Source organism: Necator americanus, chromosome II (genome assembly GCF_031761385.1).
Source record: "Necator americanus strain Aroian chromosome II, whole genome shotgun sequence".
NCBI lineage: Eukaryota > Metazoa > Nematoda > Chromadorea > Rhabditida > Ancylostomatidae > Necator > Necator americanus.
In genome coordinates this window covers 10,874,189-10,895,744 of record NC_087372.1, presented here as the reverse complement: position 1 = coordinate 10,895,744, position 21,556 = coordinate 10,874,189, and the positions used below count along the sequence as shown (strand labels likewise).

Below are 21,556 nucleotides of genomic sequence, written 5' to 3'. Positions count from 1 at the left end.
GCATAGCGCACTTTTTCATTTTTATTTGTTCACCTGTGTTTTTCACTTTCGTTACGGTTAAATGGCTGGTTACGACCCTTGTTAGTGAAACTGTAGTCAGCTCTCTTATGTAGGGGATTTTCTTGCCTGTTCTTGTTTGGGAGCTTTTACAAGAGAGCATACAAAAAAACAACCGTATCTTTTTTCTGAGTGTTCTTTAAGTTTGCAAAAACTGTTCTACATTCCTTAAAGTAACGCTCAAAAGTTTGATTTTTTTCTTCATATCTCTAAAGCTTGAGACTACAAACGGAAATCCTGACGAATCCAGAATTAAAATTCTCGTATGAATTTTTTAATTATATATTTGCCTCTCTATTGTCCTTATTGTTACAGTACTAACGGACTTAGTGAGTAGGTATGTGCTTTTATTTACGCGCCTCTTTTAATTTTTAAGTGCACTCGTTCAGAATAGAAATCAGAGCAATCCAGTCATAGTACGTTGCATTAATGCCTTGTTGAGAACTCCGCTCACATTCCCTGCTAATTTTTTCTTCTTAATTAGTATATTCTACTCTTTTAACTACTCTTGGATGCTTCATCTAGGGCAACGAGCATATTTCGAAACTAGTTTAGTATGACATGTGACATAACCCAGAAATTCCTATATTTCACCTATTTTTGGAACCGTATCTAGAAAACACTTATCATCAATGCTGTTCTCGAAATACGTCTGCTACTGATTATGTGGTAATGGATCCTTTAAAAAAAATTGAAAAAGAAAGAAAAAAATTAACATGTAGAGAAGGCTAGTTTCAGTGTGTTGTGATACGGAGTCAACAGTGACCTATACGATGTTCTTGTATGTTCGCCTGCGTCTCTCGCAGCCACACTATCTATGGATGTTATGAGCGTCTGTGTTTTACGAATAGTGATAATAGAGGTCCTAGGAAGATTTCAACGCTTTTAGAAAACGATCGTGTTTCCGTGCGTTTTCTAATCTTTCCGTACGTTTTTTGTTCCACTCAACTGTAACTGGAACATGTCTTTTTTTTCTGATTTTTCTCTTCTTTTTGAAACGTTGTTTGATTGTTCCTGGAAGACCTCTCCCATTCATGAATACAGTTTTTTTCAAAGAAATATCGAGTTTTAAACTTTCTATATACTCCTGATATCATTTGTAGTCTACTGACTATGGGATATTCGAGAAATTGCATTTAATATTTTATCTCCATGCTTTAATTATAAATTTCTTTCCGTAGGTCGTAAGGTAGAGACCATAGCGTGTTTCGCCACAGCTCATCGTCGACGAGTTCATTTCAAGTGGTGGTGGTTTTGATCCCACGATCTGTCCTCCCTTCTCAATGAAGTTTTAATAGCGACCGGTTTTTGCCCCAAACATTCGCTATAAACATAATAATCGCTGCAAATACATAAATTTATGTTAGTTGCAGGAACTTTTTGAATTTTTTTCCTTTTTTTTTGAATTAGTCATGTAGTCAAGTGTTGTCACAAGTGTTAGACTCTTAACTTCACCAATTAAGGAATACATTTCAATTAAGCTTTAAATCCGTGTTGGATGTGATTACAGTCTCACACTGGTGTATCCAAGTCTGTTTTGGTTTCATTTCTAAAACGGATTTCATTTTTAAAAACTGAAATAAATGCCCTTCTGAATGCCTGAACATGTGGACTCGGACAAGTGGAAACGGTTTCAATGAATTCACCGCGGCATTCATTTTTCAAGTTTGGCGCACGATACGCTTAGCTCAGAGATGATATCTAATCCGAGCGAACCGCTGAATTTCGGGCTTGCTTTCGCTTCTATGGGGTCGAGTGTTTCCACGTTGTCCTACATCCTAGTAGCTATTATTTCAGAACAACAGCATTTACTAAGAAACAAAGAATCATACCTTTCTACCCTAAAAATCTTGCTCAGAAAGGCGAGTAGAGGAAAGAATATGTTCCTTATGGAGAAGCAGAACGATTAATTATTTGTTTTAGAGATGGTTCTGGAACCGCTCCCTGAAAATTCTTCCCCGCGCAAATTTTTCCTTCTCTTTACAAATATTGCTAGGAAATGTTGATCGACGAGGTTATCTGGAAAGAAAAAAAAAGAAAAAACTCAAAAGAATGTGCCCGTGAAATCTTTTTTTGTCGTTTTTCTGGAGGAGCCTTGTCGATCGGCGCAAAAATCGCTGTTCAGACAAATCGAACTAAACTGAACCTTCTCTCGTAATTTGCGTTTTCGTCATTTAAGAAAAAAACGATGTAAAGCGATGTTTTACAGGTGATTTTTTTTCACAAAGGTTTAAACGTTATGTCTGTTTGTCAAGCCTTCGAGCTCCATAATTTGTTTTTGTCAAGCCTTCAAGCTCCATAATTTGTTCAGTATTTAGCGAAAATTTTGATTTAAACGGTCCTTCCGCTGTAGAGGCTCCGCATGGCCAGTGAATTGCTACGGCCTTGAATTCAGTGCTTCATTCAAACTGCTAAATCCTTTAGTGAAAAGTTGTGATTCTTTTGCATTTTGCCGAACCCTTCCCAGCAACGAAAAACAAAGTTGTTGCCGAAGAAAATTATCAGAAGTTCGTTCAAAGGCGTTTAGTTCGGCAGAGTTAATTCCCAACGCCAATTGCGTATTCTTTTTTCTTCCCATTGCATTGAAGAGGAAGTGAATTGACGTGTAACATGTGCGATTACATCGAAGAAAAATTCGTTGACGAATGAAATCGATTCTCAAAGTGCCGTACACCGGTTCAAACAGTTGAATAAACATTGAAAAACGTCAAGGCAAAGCATTCGCAAAGTAACAGTTGTCGAAAAGGAGCAGAGTATCGCTTGAACAGTACATCTCATATTTGTTTTGTAGATTTTACAGAGGTTCTTTTTTTTCTTCATTTTCTATCTGAACTTCTAATTAAAACATTCTTTCTCTCACACCCTATTCACCACTCACAATCTCTGATTCGCTCTTCTCTCTTTGTAAAACTCATGTGTCGTGTATGTGTTGCGGTTCCAGTTTTTCTTCTAATAGGAAGTTACGAAAAGATCAGTGGGATTCTTTTTGATGATTACGGGACGAAGGTAGCAAAGTACTGCCATTTACTGTATGTTGCTCCCGAAACCTTCAGGGTACCTTACACGATCACCTGCACAATACATCTCACTCTTACTTGTCGGTGTTTTCCACCGTCGCATTATAATTAAATTATGTATTTGTTAAAAAAAAAAACAAATATCGAACAGCAATTATCCCAATTTGATGGGTGGACGTTGTTGAATGGTTATGGTATTTGATGCATGATATTTACACAATTCACTCACTCCTTTTTATGTTAGAATTGGGCCCGGATGTGCTCAACGAGTGAAAGGTGTAGAAGGTAATTAAGTGGATGAACTACGAATGACTAATGGAATTTCCTTTATACTTAAAATTTTCTTGAACTTTAGGATCCCAGAGAACGAGTCTCTCTTCATGAACATGAATAAACAAATCATTATTTTGTTGAAAGTAGATTCTATTCTATTTCTATTGAGTAGACAGGTTTTTCCTGTTTGTGATAAACATTTCAGGGAGCAATTAAATCTTTAGAATTAGTATATTGCACTTACTTTCACTAATGTGAAAAATGAATGGAAGACACTAGTAACGCAAATTCTTCAACACAAATTCCTTTTTCTTCTTCGTTTTTTTTTGTCGAAGAATTAGCTTGGTTACTGTGCAATTATCCCTTAACAAAAGTTAATTGATTAATAAGGAGATGACATTCGAATTGTTTCATAATCTTGTTTAATTTGAAAGTTGAAGCATATCTTTCTCATTCATATTTCGTTTTACTGCAATCCTTACTTCAAAACCGGAAGCTAAGGAACTTCCAAAGTGCCGGAAATGGCGAGCAGCGTTTGCATCTTTGGAGCGCAAATGATTTAATATTTTCTGTTTTCAAATCCTCAGCGAGTTCTACTCTCCGCAGCTAACTGTTCATCACCTGAAATGAAGGAAAAACAGTCTATTTCAGTTTTATTCTATTTAAGCGTTTTGCCCATCTTCTACGGCTAGATTCTCAGTCTGCATGCTCACTTTTTTGCAGTAGAAAGCATATCCTTGTTTGAGGAAGTTCCTAATGATTCTTGTGGATTAATTCCCTACTTTCTTTGGGCACAGTTTTTCTATAGGATGATTGTTGTTTGCGACAGTAAGGTTCAGCTGTTCACTAATTCGTGTTTTTAACGTCGGGATTCGTGTTTAGCGTGACCGCGCTAAAGCACAGCTAGATAGTGATTAATGGGTTTCACATGAACATGAGAAATGTCGCGTCCTTGGCATTGCTGAAAACTAAAGGTTTTGACGGTAAATTTCCAACATTAGGACGGATCTAGTTATGGTTAGCAGCTGAACGCAGTGATCGCTTTGTTGATCCGGGCTGCGCGCTCGTTGAAACGAAGAGCGCGGAAATTCGGGAACTGCATTGGAGATGGTTGATGACGCGCCGGTGTTCAAGAAGTCATCTTAACACACACATACTAACGCATATCCGAAACGATTTAGCGCACGGACTTGCGGCTGCTTTGCGGGGCGTTGCGGTGGTGGAGAACGACGAATTCGGGTTCCATACATACCAGTTTTCTGCTAATTCACATACATAGACTCATGAACGAGCGAGCGAACACACTGTTTACTACTCTACAAACTCTTATACTCAACTGCAGCAACAGTGGTTGCGCCGTGAACGAGCGTGTCGTCCACCTCCTCGCGTTCAACGTGTTCACCTACTGTTGAGCGGGTTGTGGATGAGCGAGCGACCAGTACGATAGTTGTGGTGGGAATATAATTGTTTTTTCGATGAGTTGTATAAATAATAATGTCGTTTTCGACTATCCGGTTGCCAAAAGTGCTAATCGACGCACCGCAAACGCGAAAATGCGCATCGCCTCACACGTTTATGTCCGGCCTCAACACATTTATAGTATGGCGTTCCTTGCATTTATTTGCAAAAACTGGAGAGTATCACTTGGATTATGAAGGCCTGATGCTAATAATCTCTTTTTAATGTTTACCTTTCTCTAGGAAAAAAAAGATAGGTATTTATATATTACTTAATCATTTAATACATACAATCCAAGTAATCTGATCTCTGTTTGAAGTCCAAGTGATTTTGCAAAAGAAAAATCATTTCTGAGTAATCCATAAGTTATTTTTAACACCCTTTTTGTCCATTATTGTGATCTACTGCTTAATGCCTAATCGGATATTATCTTTATACAGAATAGATTTGTAAAATTTGTTAAGTGAGTTTACACTTCACTTGGACTTGAGACTTCAGATGGAGATTTTTGGAAAGGATATAGATATTTGTGGACTTCAATTGTTACTCTAAACTGAATCTTCTGTTGTGTATAATTGAACTTCGTGTTGTTCTAATGCCAGTAATTCTTTCTTGATCTTTTGGAACTCAAAGATCAGTACATTTGACAGATTCAACTTTGAACAGTCTATTTGTGGAAATTTCTTTTAATACCGCTATTCCAAAGCTATGAAGTAGTAGATCTTGTTCTGGGTTAAGGTGGTTGTGAAGTGCTTAAAATCGCACTATATTGTGAAGTTCGAAACACTGAGCAATTTTGTTGAGGCGTGTCTAATAAAGGTTTGAAGTGGATCGTGATGACGCTTCGCTAGATGACGATCGACAAATTACCCTGTGAGTTCTGACGAAATATTCACACCGCAATCACTTGCCATCATCCTCACTTTGAATTTTCTCGGACTCCCACAGTCCTTTAACTGTTATGCTGCTATATTCTCTATGCCATGGTTATGTTGCTTTTGACATCTAAGTTTTGCAGTTTGAGAATAATACAGTTCTGGGTTTGTAAATATTGAATGTGTAGAGAGCTAACAGCACCAGTCTTCTCAGTACTCGCAACATTCGAATGATCTATGAGCCGTTAACGCAGTTATAACAAAATATCTGTGCAGCACTACTCCGCTATTTACAGTGATTAATTGGTTTCGAGATATCAAAAGATTGAACGTCAGTAGTGCTTCGTTTTTATTCCTAAAAATCACAATTGAGCGAAAACTGTCAGTCAAGATGTTTTCAAAGACAGAGTGAAACGCAGTTACTGTTTCCCAGTTGGACCAGACTAAACCAGTTGAAATTAGGAAAAAAAGACGGTGAAATTTCGAAAGAACCGGTCAAGTCTGGCCTTCATTACCACAATAATTGGTTTCCTCGAATTTTGGAAACATTTTGATTGATTGCCAGTTGTGCTGCAAATATTGCAGTTTTTAGGAAAATTCCCGTTTCACTCGACATATTTCTGTGAATTGGGGGGTTAAGAGTGTTCGTCGCTTCATAAACCGGTATGCTGCTTCGCAGCCTCTGCTGACCATTCTTTTTGGGTGACTCTAGTTTTTTTTCCCATCGGTTTTCTCAAACGTTTCTTATTTGTATTATCGATGACCAGTTATTTTTCTTCATGACAAGTAGCTAAAGAATCTATATTAGTGTCTGCTGTCTTAGCTGACGTTGCGCCGGTAGTATTTCCATTCGATAAATAGAGTTCTGAATCGAATTACGCTAAAACTCTTACCAATTAGACCTCGTGAATTTGCACAAGTTGCTACAGTAACACCTCACTCCCTTTAATAACCACCGTTCATACGCACGGGGTGTTTTACTAGTTTTAAACACGTTTTTTGACGTCAAGAAGTCATATAAACTATACGTCCGGAGCTGTGGCTGCTGTATACGCTTTGTCGGCCGCAAATTACTGAACTGGTCTCTTTTTGAACACAACCAACGCGAAAATGGACGCCACTTTGTGAAGCGAAACCAGTTGATGTAAGATGTATGTGTGCGTATGTATGGATGTATGTATTTGTGGGAATGTGTTATACAGCTATCCGCGTATATCTTGCGATTTACTTAATTACTTCTGGGGCGATGCTCGCATCGTTTTCCCGCCGCGGCGAACGGGATTTGGAAGCAAGTTCTGTGGGTTGTTAAGTGTGTCGGGTTCAGGAACTGGTAGAGGTTGGATTTTTTCTTGCGAAGAAAATTGTTAAGTTTTTACATGGTGCAATCAAAACATGTGGTTTTTTTAATTTATTTTGGATTTATACCACTACAACTTTGAGTATTTTATTCTATTCATGGCTTTATCATAAAATGAAAGACTCCTCTCCCATTCGCCCTTTGAAGATGTTAACATCTTTTAAGAATAAGGAATGTCATTTAGTAGTCGTCTTTGCGTTGTAACAATATCTCAAAAGGATATTTGACGCAGATAATGATGATCGTGTAAATGACTGTTCTAAACTATTATTACTGTTTGCTGTTGAAATAGATTTTTGAATGTTCAACTGAAACGGTGGAAGATAGCAAAAGTGGGTTAAGAGCTTGAATTTATAGCAGTCGGAGGCATAAGTCCATTGTTTTTGATTAGATTTCGCCACTTTAAAATGATTAAAATTTGTGGCTGATTTTGGATGTGGGGTTTTATTCGAACAATATTTCGCTTTTGAATATAGATGTTGCTTCTTTTTTTTTCCTTTCTCCTCTGTTATCTCTCTTGTATTCCAGCGATCTCCTGAAGAATTACCGATTTCTTCTAATTTTATGAAAGGTTTCCTCTTTAAAATAGAATCCTTTCCAACTTCCTAACGACTTATTTTTGTATGCTTCCATAGGGGCTTCCTTGAGTATAAGAAAACCGTATGGTTGACATGATGTTAAACTTTATACCTCGTTGGCCTCACATTCGGTTTCCCGAGTAGTTGTCTTAGGCTCTGAAGAACTGAGTGTAGTCCGACTAACTTGGTATTTCAAGTCGGAATAGCAAGGCTTCATTTCTCCTGGAGTAGTTCCTAAAGAAACTCTCAGAAGAGTGCTGTCCACAATCCTAGAAAGGTTGGAGAGAGTCTGAAAAGACATTTGTAATTACGAGAACTTTTAAATGAATAGAATTGTTCAGAAATGTCTCAGCTTACACTTCTTAGTATCGCTTATAGTGTAACATTTTCTATCACATGTGCTCTGAAGTCTAATGAAGTAAGTCAATGAGGCGAAGTTATTTTTTCCTGATACCACGCATACCTCTCTATCTCTCTGCCGCGTTCTCATCCAGGATTTGCTCGGAATTTTAAGCGATCGAGTGCGGTGCGAAGTGTAACACGCACAAGTTGCGTGTGCGTGCGTTTACGTGTGTATGAATGTCAGAGTGAGTGAGGTAAGCTGAGGTGTCAAGATGTGTTTTGAGTGTGAGAGAATGTAGAATTTTACAAGTCCGCATGAAAGAGTTGAACAAAAACACGTATACTGAATGGAGCACGAAGGAAAAAGAATGTGATGCTTTTTGTTTATCTTCTTAAAGTAAAAATTATTTTAGGAATGCTTTCACTAGTGGTAGATTCCAGATCGGTCGGAGTTTTTCATGAGTGTTTGAATAAACAAATGTCCTCATGGAAATACTAACAAATGAAGTGATTTCGAAAATTCTCATGCACAACTCCAAAAAACATTTATTGTTCTGCAAAAGTCCAGTACCTTTTGACGTCTCTTTTGTTTCTTTGAAGATTTTTCGTATTTTAAACTGCTCCTTTTTACTTTTCGATTTTCACTTGTACTTTCTTTTCAATCAACACGTCAGCCATTAGGACGTCGAGTTCTTGGATCATTATGGTTAGTTTAGTTAAAGACACTATACAACCTAAGCTCTTAGAGTTTTGGAATGTCGGAAATAAGCTGCAATTTGTAGTTAGGAAGAAGTCATGGCTTTTTCCCTTACTTCCTCTGGATACCGTCTCTTTTTTGAACTATGCGTGACCCCATCATTAGTAGGCGAACGATGGAAGTTCCTATTCACTAAGCTCTATTTCACGATGACTCCTTTCAGTTTTGCCTAAATTTTGGCTTGCGATTAGTAATTAATAAATAGAAGGATTTTCCTACTGTTGTTTTCACTGCGTTTCTGACCTGAAACATGCATCTATATTGCTGATTACAACTGCCAAAAAAAAAACTTCTACGTTCCTCGTCGTCCTCGTGTGATCACGGTCTACCTTGTGTGTTATGTCTAAATTGAGTACTGCTGGATTTTAGTAAGATTTTCTTACCTTAGATGGATTACTAAAGGCGTAGAATCATCTTCTGCTTCAACTCAATCGTCCCCAGTAGTGAAAGTCCCTCAGTTCAAACTTGGTTTTCTCGCTTCCGTGAGCTCTGCGCCAGCTCATTCACCACAGGTTCTGATGTATCACTTTTAATGTCCTGAAAATTTGAGTTTTTCTTCTGTGAATCAACCAAGAACTCATGTTTCGACTGGATTGTAAAATTTTATTGGATAGATGGATCGGAGCGCGTTCAGTCCGAACTACGGTAATGTGCCCTTTATTTCCTAGTAGATCCACGAAAAATCAACCCCTACGAAAAAACGGCGAGGCATGTTGAGGCTTGAACCATATAAGTGCATATCGCTATGCGAGACGATGAAGCGCGAAACGCTTAAAATTTCAATGATGCTTTGATGAGCATGTGTTGGTTTACATTTTATACATTTCGATATGTGTAGATGTGGGATCAGATTTTCGTTGGTGAAATGTGTTTAGTATTCAACGTAGCACCTATGAAGCTGTTAATATGTTTCGCCACGTTTTTGCGATTATTCCTCTACTTTTTCCTTGAAATAAATTCAGTTGAAGCATTTAATCTGCACGAATCTTCGTAGCTTATCATTTGCCATATTTTGCAGCTAGTTTTAGTTGCACGAAATGTTAAACACACATGATGGATGATAAATTGACCAATTGGTTTTCAAAGCGTTTTTTCCGCTTGAAAAAACTGTGTCAGCTGCCCTTAAGAACTCGACTTTGTCTGGTTACTTTAACATTTTGATTCGGGCATTCTCATTATTCGTCTCTTTATTAGTGACGATGACTTTCAGGAAAAAAAATCCAAATCCGTTGCGGTTTGTGAGTTAAACTGGTTTGACCTTTTTTTGTGGGATATGAATTTAAATCCTCATCTATCCCTATCAGTTGTCATTAAAATTTTATTCACATTAAGAGTATCGATCCTTATTTTGAAAATGTAATTAAATGTCAATTATTATTAATTTTCTAAATGTATTTTCTATGGCCTGTGTTGAAAATTGGTTGAGTGTTCTATTAATTCTTGTTGTTTGCGAAGGGGAACAGCCGTTATTTTACCTGCTCTTGCTTGCTTTATATAATTGGTACGATCAAGGCAGGGTTTGCAAGTTTCCAAGTGATACTTATGGTCACGGCGACCATTTGCTTATTTTTTGCCTTTCAGCATAGTCAGCGGTTTTTTTTTTCTGTTAGCTTTAGTATGTGACACATTGGAAAATACTGGCCCTCGGATGACATCCTTTTTGTAGTGTAATACAATCTACAATCGAAACCGTTTTTGCTCATTAAAAATCCAGTTAGTTTCTCGTTGGACTCCAATAGAGTCATATAGAGTCATCAGCGAGCGTCTTGTGCTTTATTTGCCGTTGGAATTCCATGTATAATTACGTGTAGTGCCTAAATAATGAAACTAAAAAGCGTCCTTTTAAAATCGCGCATTCATCTGACGTACGAGGAAATCTGTGTGTGTTTTGCACATTTTCCGTCTGAAATTCTGGAATTCAGAGTGCATTTATCACACTTATCTTAGTCAAGCACTTACACACAACCAAGAGTGCAACGACACGCATATTTAAAGTGCTGTTTTGATTTCTTCAAATCAAGCGAGGACGACGAGTTTTTACCCTCAGTCGTTTGCTTGAAATATATGTCTGCGTTTTTTTTTTCCGTTGGCATTTTCTAATTGACACATTGTCAATCGTATGGAACAATTTTTGTTGTTATTTGCACTCGATTATTGCTTTCCATAGCGGTCGTATTTTGTTGCACACTAATTTCTTGTCGATTTCCAGGACGACGAGACGACCCAAACGGGTGGTGGCAAAGTGTTCAATCCGGAAGCATACTGTGATATTTGTCAGGTGAGGATGATGTCAACGACACCAATTGACTTCACTTGTCGAGCTTTTTTTTAGTTTCTCAGTTGGCGAATTTTTCACTATCGCGCGCCGGCTTCCTCCGTTCTATTTTATTTCAATGACTAATTCATTTACAGAGTCTGTCTGTGAATGTGGTATGTGGTGAAAACGGAAACTTGTTACTTTCGTACTGTTGTGCACCGGTGTTTTCCCGTAGTGTGTGCATTAGTCGATTTCAGTCTGCGTGTGTGTGTTATTCAATTTCACCTAGGCCTAGTTGTTACTAGTTTTTCTAACCTGTCAAAGCAATCAATGTTTAAATTTTGCTGGTTGTCGATTTATAACTGCGCATGTAAACTTACCGGATGAGTCACTATGAGAACCAGCTGGGATTCATTAATCGTGAAATCGACGAGGGTTTAGGGTGGAAATCGCAGCGAATCGTCTGCGTTTTATTCCTACTGATTTTTTCCTCAGCAACTGAAAGTTTTCTGGTTTTTTTAGATCGTAACCTAGCTTTTAAAAGGCCGTAAAAATGGTTTATTTACGAATGACATGTTGTTTGGAGAGTTTTGACCACTTTTCTGAGATCGATTGAATTTTCCGAAATTACTACCTTTCCGCAAACAAATTTTTTCAGTTTCTAGTTTAATTTTTCCAGCTAACTCTAAAAATTCGTTCAAATTTTCTAGAGGAAAAAAATAAGGAAAACTAAATTATTCATCTCTTACTGTTTGTTTTCCTGCATCTCTAAAGAGTATCTATGACCGATTCATTTTGGATCTTTATTATTAGCAAGTTTATTTCATACAATTCAGTCGGCCCAATATTTTACGCATTTGAATTTCCCAAAATCATCGAGAACTGAATTTCTCATGCGGTCTGTTTTTGAAAGTGGCTATGTGATTGATGGTGTGTACGACGACGTTTAAAAATGTAATTGATAGTCCGCAGCGTGGTAATGTTCTGGTTTATTGTGAATTTGAGGCATGATTTTATTAAAAACTGCACATCTGCGGAATATTTCATTGTGAAGAGTCATTTCTCGTTTGTTTCATGAGTGTTCTCGTCTTGTCACGATTATTATTTGAAACTATTTTTAGTCTGTCGAATAGTGTTGTGTAAGGTTTGAAAACCATCACAATGTAAGCTACTTTAAGCGATTTATCCGTGCAAATTTTGATAATGATTATTAATTAATGTATTACGATTCGTTGCTTTTTTTTCGATTTCGCAAATATGGATTTCGAAAAGCTTCTACGCTGATAAGCTGCTCTTTCGAGCGCATTTAATGCCCAAGTTCACACTAGGGGTTCATGCTTTCGCGAATTCTAGCGACGACACATGACTGTATAGAGTACTTCTAGATCTTCATTGATGAGTGACGCTTCGCATTTTATTCTACTTCTTTTCGTCTTCTGGCCCTTAAAATCTGATCTACACTCTACAAATAACCAGTAAGGCGCTGAAAATCTACTGGTGTTCCTTAAGTTGGAATTGCTGGTAATTTAAGCGGTTAAATTACGTGAGCAAGGAACAGGGTATGAAGTAGCAATAAGTAGAATTCTGGCTTCATATTCTTATAATTCTGGATTTCCTCAATCTCGGATTCCTCTAAGCTCTATGGTATTAGAGCTAATACGTGGTGCCATTTTCTGTTCGGCTGATCCAGATTTAAAATATGTGATTCTGTATATATATATATATATATATATATATATATATATATATATATATATATATATATATAAAGAATGCAAAGCAAAAGGCAAAGACGAAAAATTCTTGCACTAGACGCAATCGCGCGACATAGCGATTTGACGTCGCGTGTAGCAGTGCAGCGGTTAGCTGTAAAGTAGGCGGAGCGATTGTTAGCGATGTGTATGTGACAGCAGCAGTAGCAGCAGCAGCAGCAACGGTTTTTGGTAACGTATCGTCGCGCTATCGAATTGAAACGTCGCCGAAATCAAAGTGAGAGCGAAAAAGAGACAAAAAACGCGTTAATGGAGAGAACAAAAACTGGCAGCGCCTGATAAGCAGCGTATATGATGGGCAGGTCAGGCAAAATCAGTAGCAATACGGACAGCACATTTAACTTTTTTTTTGCAGATTTCTTGTCGAAAAATTCATTCTCTGCAATCGCTTAATTCTTAATTCAGCGCTGACGGTTGAAAATCGAATAGGACGGATTTTTCGTTCTGATTGTTGTATTTTCAGCTCACACAACTATACTTGTTCGTTAAAGTGATAAGTTATCAGTTCAGAAAATTACACTTCGATTGTGTGCTTTGTTGTTTGTTTTCTTTTGCTGATGAATGCATCATCATGGAGTTTCTGTTGAAATATTTCCCATTTCTTATCTATGCATGAAGCTCAGTTTGAAGAAGAAGCCCCTTCTTCACTCGTAGTTAGTAGCAGCTAGTGTTCTTTAGCTCTCACATCGCTCATCTATTATCAAATATTCTATCATTCCACAATCATATCTCTACATCTAAGTTGTTTACCTATTCGTATCAGATTAGTTTGATTGATTTCCTTGTTTTTAATTGGTTTTCTAAAATTTTTCTAAAGAAACTCCGCTATGTTGAAAACGAAGAAATCACGTTCTCATTTCATTTCTATTTCTATTTCTTCCCAAATGTGTGATTTTTGATTAGGTTCTAAATTTCAACTACAAACAAAAGTATCATTACAATTCTGTAGCCCTGTACTCGCTAACTACGACGTAGAAGAGAAGTGAACAAAAAAGATTTTATGGAATAACACCTTGGTAAATACCTATTTATGTCAGCATTTTTTTCGACAATTAGCCAGTCATTGAAGGACCACTCAAGAATTAACTCCTTCCATGTTCAAAAAGGTAAAACTAGAAATCTTCATAGAGTCATTTACGTACTTTGCCCACGAATTTACAGATCTTCGGTACTAGTTATTACCAGAATAGGTTGGTGTAAACAATCCAGTTCTCAAATTAGTTCCTAATTGATTGCTATCTGAAAAAAAAATTTATAATCGCCGCCTATGAATTGAATCTAGTTCTGCTGATTGCAACCTTTTCTTCAACCATCACGCTTGATTTTGGTGCTGTTCTCGGAGTTTTACGAAGTATTAATTTATTCGGTTAAGAATGAATATATTCCTATTAATCTGGAGGATTGCTGTCCTTTATAGGATAGGTACTGATCCCTAGCGATGTTTTCTGTTTTTCTCTTAATTTCATGTATATCTCAGCTCTTACAAACATAATCAGCAACCCCTATGTCGCTCTTTTTTTTTGAGGAACTTACAAGAACAGAAAGTAGTTGTTGCTGATAAGACGTGCCCGTTACAAGTTCGCGACTAAACGGTTTGGATGCTATCACATCATAAGGTACAAACTGAGGCCTCGCTCGACATCAACAATGCCTTTCGGATACGGTAATTGATGCCGATGGCCATTCGTAAGCGGAGCGCAGTTTTGGCGCGCTCGAATAGGGTGTGAATTGTTCGAATCGCTGCCTCGAATTAGAACCGGAGCACCTAAAAATGGGCGTGACATGTGGCAGAAGTTCCTCGGGCGATCGTAAAACTTTTATGGACATGATTTATCGTATTGTATCCTGTTAATTGGTTTACTTTTACATTTCCCATGATTCCCATTCCTACTGTATTTCTAGCATATTCAACTTCGCAAATTCGCATCGCATCGTTACCGTTTCCGTCGCGTCGCCAAGCCAAAGCCAGTTTGAGCCGGTTTCATCGCAATAACTGTGTGCTGTAGTGCCACTAATATATCCAGTAGATACACAACGAACAACGTATGAATGTTGTTTTGTGGTTCAATTATTGTGACGATAGTATGAAGTAATGCCCGGTTTAGCTGAGCGCTCATCGCCGCCTCATACTGCAACAGCAGAATTTGTAGTTCGTTTTGTTTTTATGTGCGGAAGCGGTGCAGAATTACGTCAGTTATAGTGCTTTCGCGTTTTTACATCCAGATGTCCCGTGTTTCAACTGCACTTTCATTCGGGGAGTTTCCATAGTCGATTTCGAGAAAAGATTTTATGAAGCAGCGATAAGCTGGGGTTATGTTGTTATCAGTTTTTGTTAGCGCTGAAGCAGCAGCTGCTGCTGTAGCGTTTAATTGCAACCAGAAAAATGATCTGGTTTTAAGTGAGATCCTGAGTAGAGTTCTTCTAGGTTTTTGCTAACAAGTTGCCCTTCCTTGCTTCCGTCTTCCATCTTGTCCGGTTTTCTGAAAATTCGTACTGGCTCAGTGGAAAAGTTGCCCGTTCGTATTTCAAACACTCGCCTTTTACGACTTTCTGCTCCTTATTCAAGTAGTGCCCAAAAGCTTTGGAGTTCTCAAAAAGTTTTAACGTCAACATCTCGGAATGGTTCCCGCAGAAATTTCTGATGTATTTTCTCGATTCTTCAAAGACTCATATATTCCAAAATTCCTGGAAGTACTTTTTTTCGTTTTGATGTCCTTCACACTTAAGTTTTCAAGTGTTACAAAGACTTTCTTCTGGGTTCGCGTTCCTGAAATTCCAATTGTCACGTCAGCTGTTGTCACCTTGCTACTTGCTCTTTAAAATGGAGATTCTTTCATATTGTGGTGTAGATCCGTTGTCACTTCTAGGTTCAGCATCTGTGAAATCACACTCGTTAAACCACATGAACGATGCGAAAATCTGAAAAACATGAGGAATTCTGAGTTTTAGCTTCGCAACGGCATATGGCCAAGGGCACAAGTTTCACAATTTGTTTATTTCTCATTAGAGCCGGAGATTTGATACCTCTCGTCTTGCCGGCGATACGTTGCGCAGCATCGGCCGCCGTCTGCGTACACCCTCAGACGGCCAGATTTCGGAACGAGCTCAAATTGCTAGCGATTCCAATTAATTCGAGGCTTTCCGTGTATGCATATGTGCCGGAGAGCTGTAGAGATCAAAGACCCCTCGAATTTTGTGATTTGCTGCAGCATTTCGGACCTTCTTTAGTAACTGATGTGTCCATCCTTTAGTAACTGATATGATATGTACTCCTCCTGTCGAACAATCCACGTCTTGATAAGTGTTTTGTTTTCAAGAATTCATAAATGTACTAGTAAAGTAAGCCGGGTTTGTCATTTCTGTTATTCCAAGCACCAAAAGTGATTCCATCCACTAGTCACCTTTAATTAACGTCTTCACGACATGGTCACAATGTTTGATTATTCCATTTTGTGATTCTGGAAATGTGTTCCAACCGCACTCTTTTAGTGTCTGCTCTCCATTCGAGCCACAGGCAGATAAACGTCTAGTAACTTTTTTTTTTTTTTGAAAAAAACGTTATCTGTAGTCTTCGGTATGTGTTAATGCTTTGATTTTTAGGAGATTTGTTAAGAAGCGCTTACATAACTCCTTCTTCCTGTTTCAAATCTTCAGTTGAAGACCGTAGCGCCCCTTTCGTATAGAAAGTTTGTTTTCGTAGTTAGGGTTAGCTGAATGAACTTGGATGAAACATTTTTCATCGCTTACCTTATGGGAAGTACACTATGGGCACAGTGGATACAATAGTGAGAAGCCTTTTTTTGGAGTGCAGTTACACAATGAGATTGATGAATGAGGAAGAATTTAAGTAGAGAGAAACATGTTTACCATGACTTTTAATTTTGAGTTGCCACACTTTCCTTTTTTTCGTGCTATTGCATCAGTTGTTCTTGTGTCGAATGTTGGATGTTCTCTGCAACCACGAGGCGGATTAAAATGCTTTTCCTGAAATGCCGTCGCCATTTTTATTATTATTTTTTTTTGTGCGTCACTATTCTAGTTTTCTAGTTTTGATTTTCAACATTACTACGATTACTGTATTTTTCAACATGTGATATGAAGAAAGTAGACAACTAGGCGGTTACGGGATAGGAAAATGAATAAGATGCGTAGTAAGATAAAAGTACCCTCGAATGCGCTTCGTTAGGTTATAAAAACGGCCTACCTTTAAGCTTATTTCGAAAAAAAAAAATCCTATCATTACTTACACATGCAAATGAATTAAAGATATACGGAGGGGAAACCTCTTGCGAGGTGCGAGCTTATTATTACATTACATCTACCTCCCGGGCTCATTTTTCTTTCAACAAATAAACAATTTCTTTCTTTTTTTTATTTTTCTGTGTTTCCATTGCGTTTAAAATCTTTTCACAAAGAAATGATCCCATAACTTCCCGCAAATTTTGAGCTATTTACGCTACTTTTCATAGAATTCATTTCAGTGAATCAAAAAACGAGACTCTTGAGCAATAAATCATCCGCCCCTGTGGCTGACGAGCAATGTCTTGAATCTAAAGCTATTTGTCGTGATATTTTCTCAGTCATGCGATGAATTACGTTATTCGAAAATGTAACCTTTTCATGATCCGACACGCTATTGTTCGCCTCTTCAAATTCATTTAATCCGTTGACAAGGCTTAAATGTGACATGAAGCTCGAAGCCTTATAAGGATTAAAAATGACTAAAACGCTTGATGTCGCCTCGTTTTCTTCTGCAGTTTTATCTTTTTTTTCTCTCTTCACTTTCGCAGCATACATAGCTTAACGGGAATTGAATATGCTGCTTTGGAACCATACCCAGTAAGGTGTGAGGGGGTGGCTTAAAATTTTCAAACCGTAAACATTAAGCATTCCTGTGTCCGTTCCAGAATTTGATCAAGAATACGTGACATCTTTTCGAGTTCTCTTTCTTGGTTTATTTGGTAGTTGTGCTTAGCAGTTCTCTTTCTTCCGAGACTTAATCCGACTGTAATGCTATGATATTGAAGTTGTAAAATCCTGAGATTGTTTAAATCGCCATTTATTTGATTAAAATGATTATTATTTAAATTAACCATCAGTTGAGACTTTAGGGATTGTAGTCATTATCAGCAAAAAAGGAAAATGAGGTCGAAGTTAACGCTTTAAAATAAGTCCGTATGTATGGCGAAAAGTTGATTTTGAAGGTGGATTTATGATTCTCTAATTATGAATATAATTTATCATTTTGTCTATAAATATAACTTATTATTTTATTTTATACTTTAACTACAAATATAATTATGATCTAATTTGTACTGGAGAATATTTTCGACGAAAATATGTTGTGTATAAAAATGTTCAGGCTAATTTTTAGTAAACAAAAAAAAAGGAAAATTTATTAGTGAAATTGTTCCCAAAGGATGAGAGATAAGATATTTTTGAGGTCCGAATAAAGGTGTTCCTTGAGGAAAAAAAGTAGAAATTCAAATAAACACGTATTTGCAGGTAAAAGTGAGTGTTTAATAATGTTTAAAAGTATTCATTTGAACGAAAAATTTATAGCGAATACAACGTTAGAATTAAATCTTGAGGTACTGAAATTAATCGAATAGAAATAAATACAGAAAAGCAGATACCTAAGCGTTAGAGTGAGGTCAGCTCATAGCTTGACTCATGAACCTCACAAGAAAAACTCTCTGCTTCTAAGATAAGTCATGCAACAGAGAAGATGAAAACACTTGGGAAATGAAGTGGAGGAAATATGAATTCATTTTTCACCTGTGGAAGTTCTCCGACATTTATGGTATCTGCTACAGCTTACGCGTAAAATTTCATCAAAAAGACGCCGAATCATATTATTATAATTGATTTTTAAATGGTGTTCTAAAATATTTTCGTGGAAGTTTTGTCTTTGGGATAGAAGGAAAACTGCAAAATCGGCAGCTTACGCTCGGTTTAGATGAAATGGCAAAGATTTGTAGCGTTTGAGATTTGCGACTTTCGTACGGCCGGCTCCTACTTTACTATGTGACAAACTACGTTACGAAGTCATTGGCAGTAACCAAACGGCTGGCGTGCATTACCTGTGCTTGTTTATTTGTGTGTGTATGAGTGTGATGATCGGCTGGAATACTCTCATCGGCTGACTCTCCGCATAACTCTGAATGTCTGCCACGATGATGCATGACTCTATACGATGAACGCGGCCAGGAGGCACATACAACACATGTTCCATTCGAAACTCAAATCCATTTTGATGTTTGTTATTTCTCAACGAAGAAGAGAGGAGCTGAGCTGGCGAGCTTTAGCATTGTAACACGACGGCGACGCTGCGCCGCACCATCGGCTTCATCACCTGCACGGTTACGTTTTTTATAGAGTACACCTACTTTTGGTGTGTTGTAGTGAGTGAGTTCCTCCAAGATGCGCTAGAGACTACTGTTTCGGGAGAGTTTGATTTTGCTATCAGATTGTGTTTGCACCGAAGGGCATCGAACATCCGACTTTCGCTTCGGAGGTCCTGACTTCAGATTTTTGCCGATCTTGACCCTCGCAGAAGTTAATCCATATCCGTTCGACCTCTTCACGCCCATGCTATGACTGAAATGGCTGCGAAATCTTTGCTTGTTAGACTTCACCAAATCAAATACAGCCTGGTTCTGTACGTTACAGTAACCTATGGATACTGTACTTTCTGTTTGTCTTTTCTCATTAGGCTTGCACATTGCTCTTTTCATCTTCAGTATGTCATCAGATTTTGCTTGTTCCAGCTCTGCTCTGCACTCTGTACTGACTCATAAGTACTGCTGTTAATGATATCTAGGTTTAGTGGTAATACAGTAAGAGTTGCTAATATAACGATAGTTCGACTTGTCTCCTATGTGCTACTGTAAATTGTACATGGTGAAATACTGAAATTCATCCACTGGACCGTAAGCGGTTGGTAGTTGTTGTATTTGAGCTACAGTATCCAACACTTGCACTATACGTTTCCATCCGATTTTCAATAGTTTGCTTATCATTACGCTTATGTTCCTTACCTTATCAGTTATAGTTGATCTAAATGTACAAACTTGCTATATTATTATTATTTTGAAATACATCTGATAACTAACAATGACATGCTTTTATGTCTTGGTACTGTTCAGTACTGCTAGTCTCTGCGCATGGTAGGTTGCAAGTGCTAAATCCAAGCGTTGTGCGGCACCAACTTTGGCACCACTTCGTTAAGTGTACAATTACCGCTATTTGATGAAGTTATTTTAGGTTTTCAGCAACTTGGAGGCGGAATAGCGTTCCTAATAAAGAAAACCTCATATTCTACCTCCTTTCTCTCAGTTCCTGAATTCTTTGCGCATCTGCTAATCTCTAATCTCATTGTTAATCTCCATTAGAATTTGTGATGGTACGAATTTTTCTACAGCATACAGCATATTTTTCAGAAGGAATTCTGCAACAAATACTATCTGGCCACTCATCGTGCTGCAAAACACGGACATACCACAACCAATAGCACCAACCTTATGCTTTCCTCTCAATCGGGTGTGGATTTGTCAGCCTTAGGCCGTGGCGCCGATTCGACACAAAACATGGATATACAGCAGCTGATGATGGGGCTAGATCAGGTATATTTCTCTCCAGAACTTAATATTTTGGATTACGGTAATTGTGCTTTTCTGCAGTCTGCGTTGTCCGGAAACAATGCGCTTCGTAGTCTCTACCTCAGCCAAATGGGAATGGGCGGTGGAAGCCCATCACCGTCGAGTTTACCTTCGTCGGGGTCGGCGTCTGTTACGGGAGCAACTCAGGATGCTGGGCCGGAACCGTCTCCGAAGGTACGGTAACTTTCCGGCGTTGTGCTTAAAAGCACTTAGAATGTAAACGGCTATGAGCTATCGGGAAATAAACCATGTAAGGTTTAAGTGTGAATCTTCAGCTAAAAGCTAACAATTACAGGCGGTTACACCCACCTCACAAGCGGACAATACCTCAGGTCTACCAAGCTGGTTTTCGGGACTTCTACCACCGCAGCTGCAACAGCAAGGGTACGGTAGCATGATATTCTACCCAGTTACGGGATTGTTGCAGAAGTTCTGCTTTCTTCAGAATACCGAACAACATGAATGCACTTCTCGAGCAGATGCAAGCAATGCAGAATCTTCAGCTTCTGGGCGGCAACCTTGGCGGGAATATGGGCGCCATAGCTGCAGCTCTAGCGCAAAATCCGGGTACAGCCGCAAATTTCCTAACGAATACTCCGAACAAGGTCAGCCTTTTTCAAAATTTGAATTTCATGCACAGTCAAAAATAGCTGAAGGAGTATTGGAACTTATGTTCACTGGACTTTTTTGCTGATTTTTCTCAAGCGCTTTTACTTGACATCTGCCATGTTCTGCAGTTTTTTTTTTGTTTTTTCGAGAGGAATCCTGAAAGATCATTGATAAGTGATCAATTTTGTGGAGGTGTAATTTTACAAATTTTACAAATTTAGTTTCGGGTTCACGTAGGTTTCTCACCCTTTTTGTGTGAATGTAGTGCTCCTTTTGGTGTTGTTCAAAAACTATTGCACCCGCAGTGTGCAGTTCCATTTAGAAAGTTCGACGTAGTTTTCCTCGTCGCGAGTGAAAGGATACCTGCATCGGTAGAAATTCTAGAACATTCTTTCTATTTGGAAATATATATTTCTTTAGATGATACTTTCATTTAGATGGTACACGTTTGCTTATGTGGATAGCGCTCTTGACTTATGGAATCAACTTAAATTTAAGCAGTAGTTGACCGACTTTCTTCTTCTACCTGCTTTCATGTTGCTA

The 21,556-nt window shown here is 38.1% G+C and overlaps 1 protein-coding gene across 3 annotated transcripts in view; it reads left to right on the top strand.

The window, feature by feature from the left end:
- RB195_017469 (uncharacterized protein) overlaps window positions 1-21,556 on the top strand; it is a gene marked incomplete at both ends in the record, with an annotated part of 36,681 nt that overhangs the window by 1,583 nt on the left and 13,542 nt on the right. For 2 of the 3 annotated variants that reach the window (XM_064184481.1, XM_064184482.1), the window contains 5 exons: window positions 10,924-10,992; window positions 20,186-20,368; window positions 20,426-20,578; window positions 20,700-20,788; window positions 20,850-21,009. In XM_064184481.1, the coding sequence (XP_064040362.1) occupies window positions 10,924-10,992; window positions 20,186-20,368; window positions 20,426-20,578; window positions 20,700-20,788; window positions 20,850-21,009 (654 nt within the window). Of the gene's footprint in view, window positions 1-7,958; window positions 8,034-10,923; window positions 10,993-20,185; window positions 20,369-20,425; window positions 20,579-20,699; window positions 20,789-20,849; window positions 21,010-21,556 lie in introns of those variants that run through there. The other variant, XM_013442151.2, reaches the window with a different exon arrangement.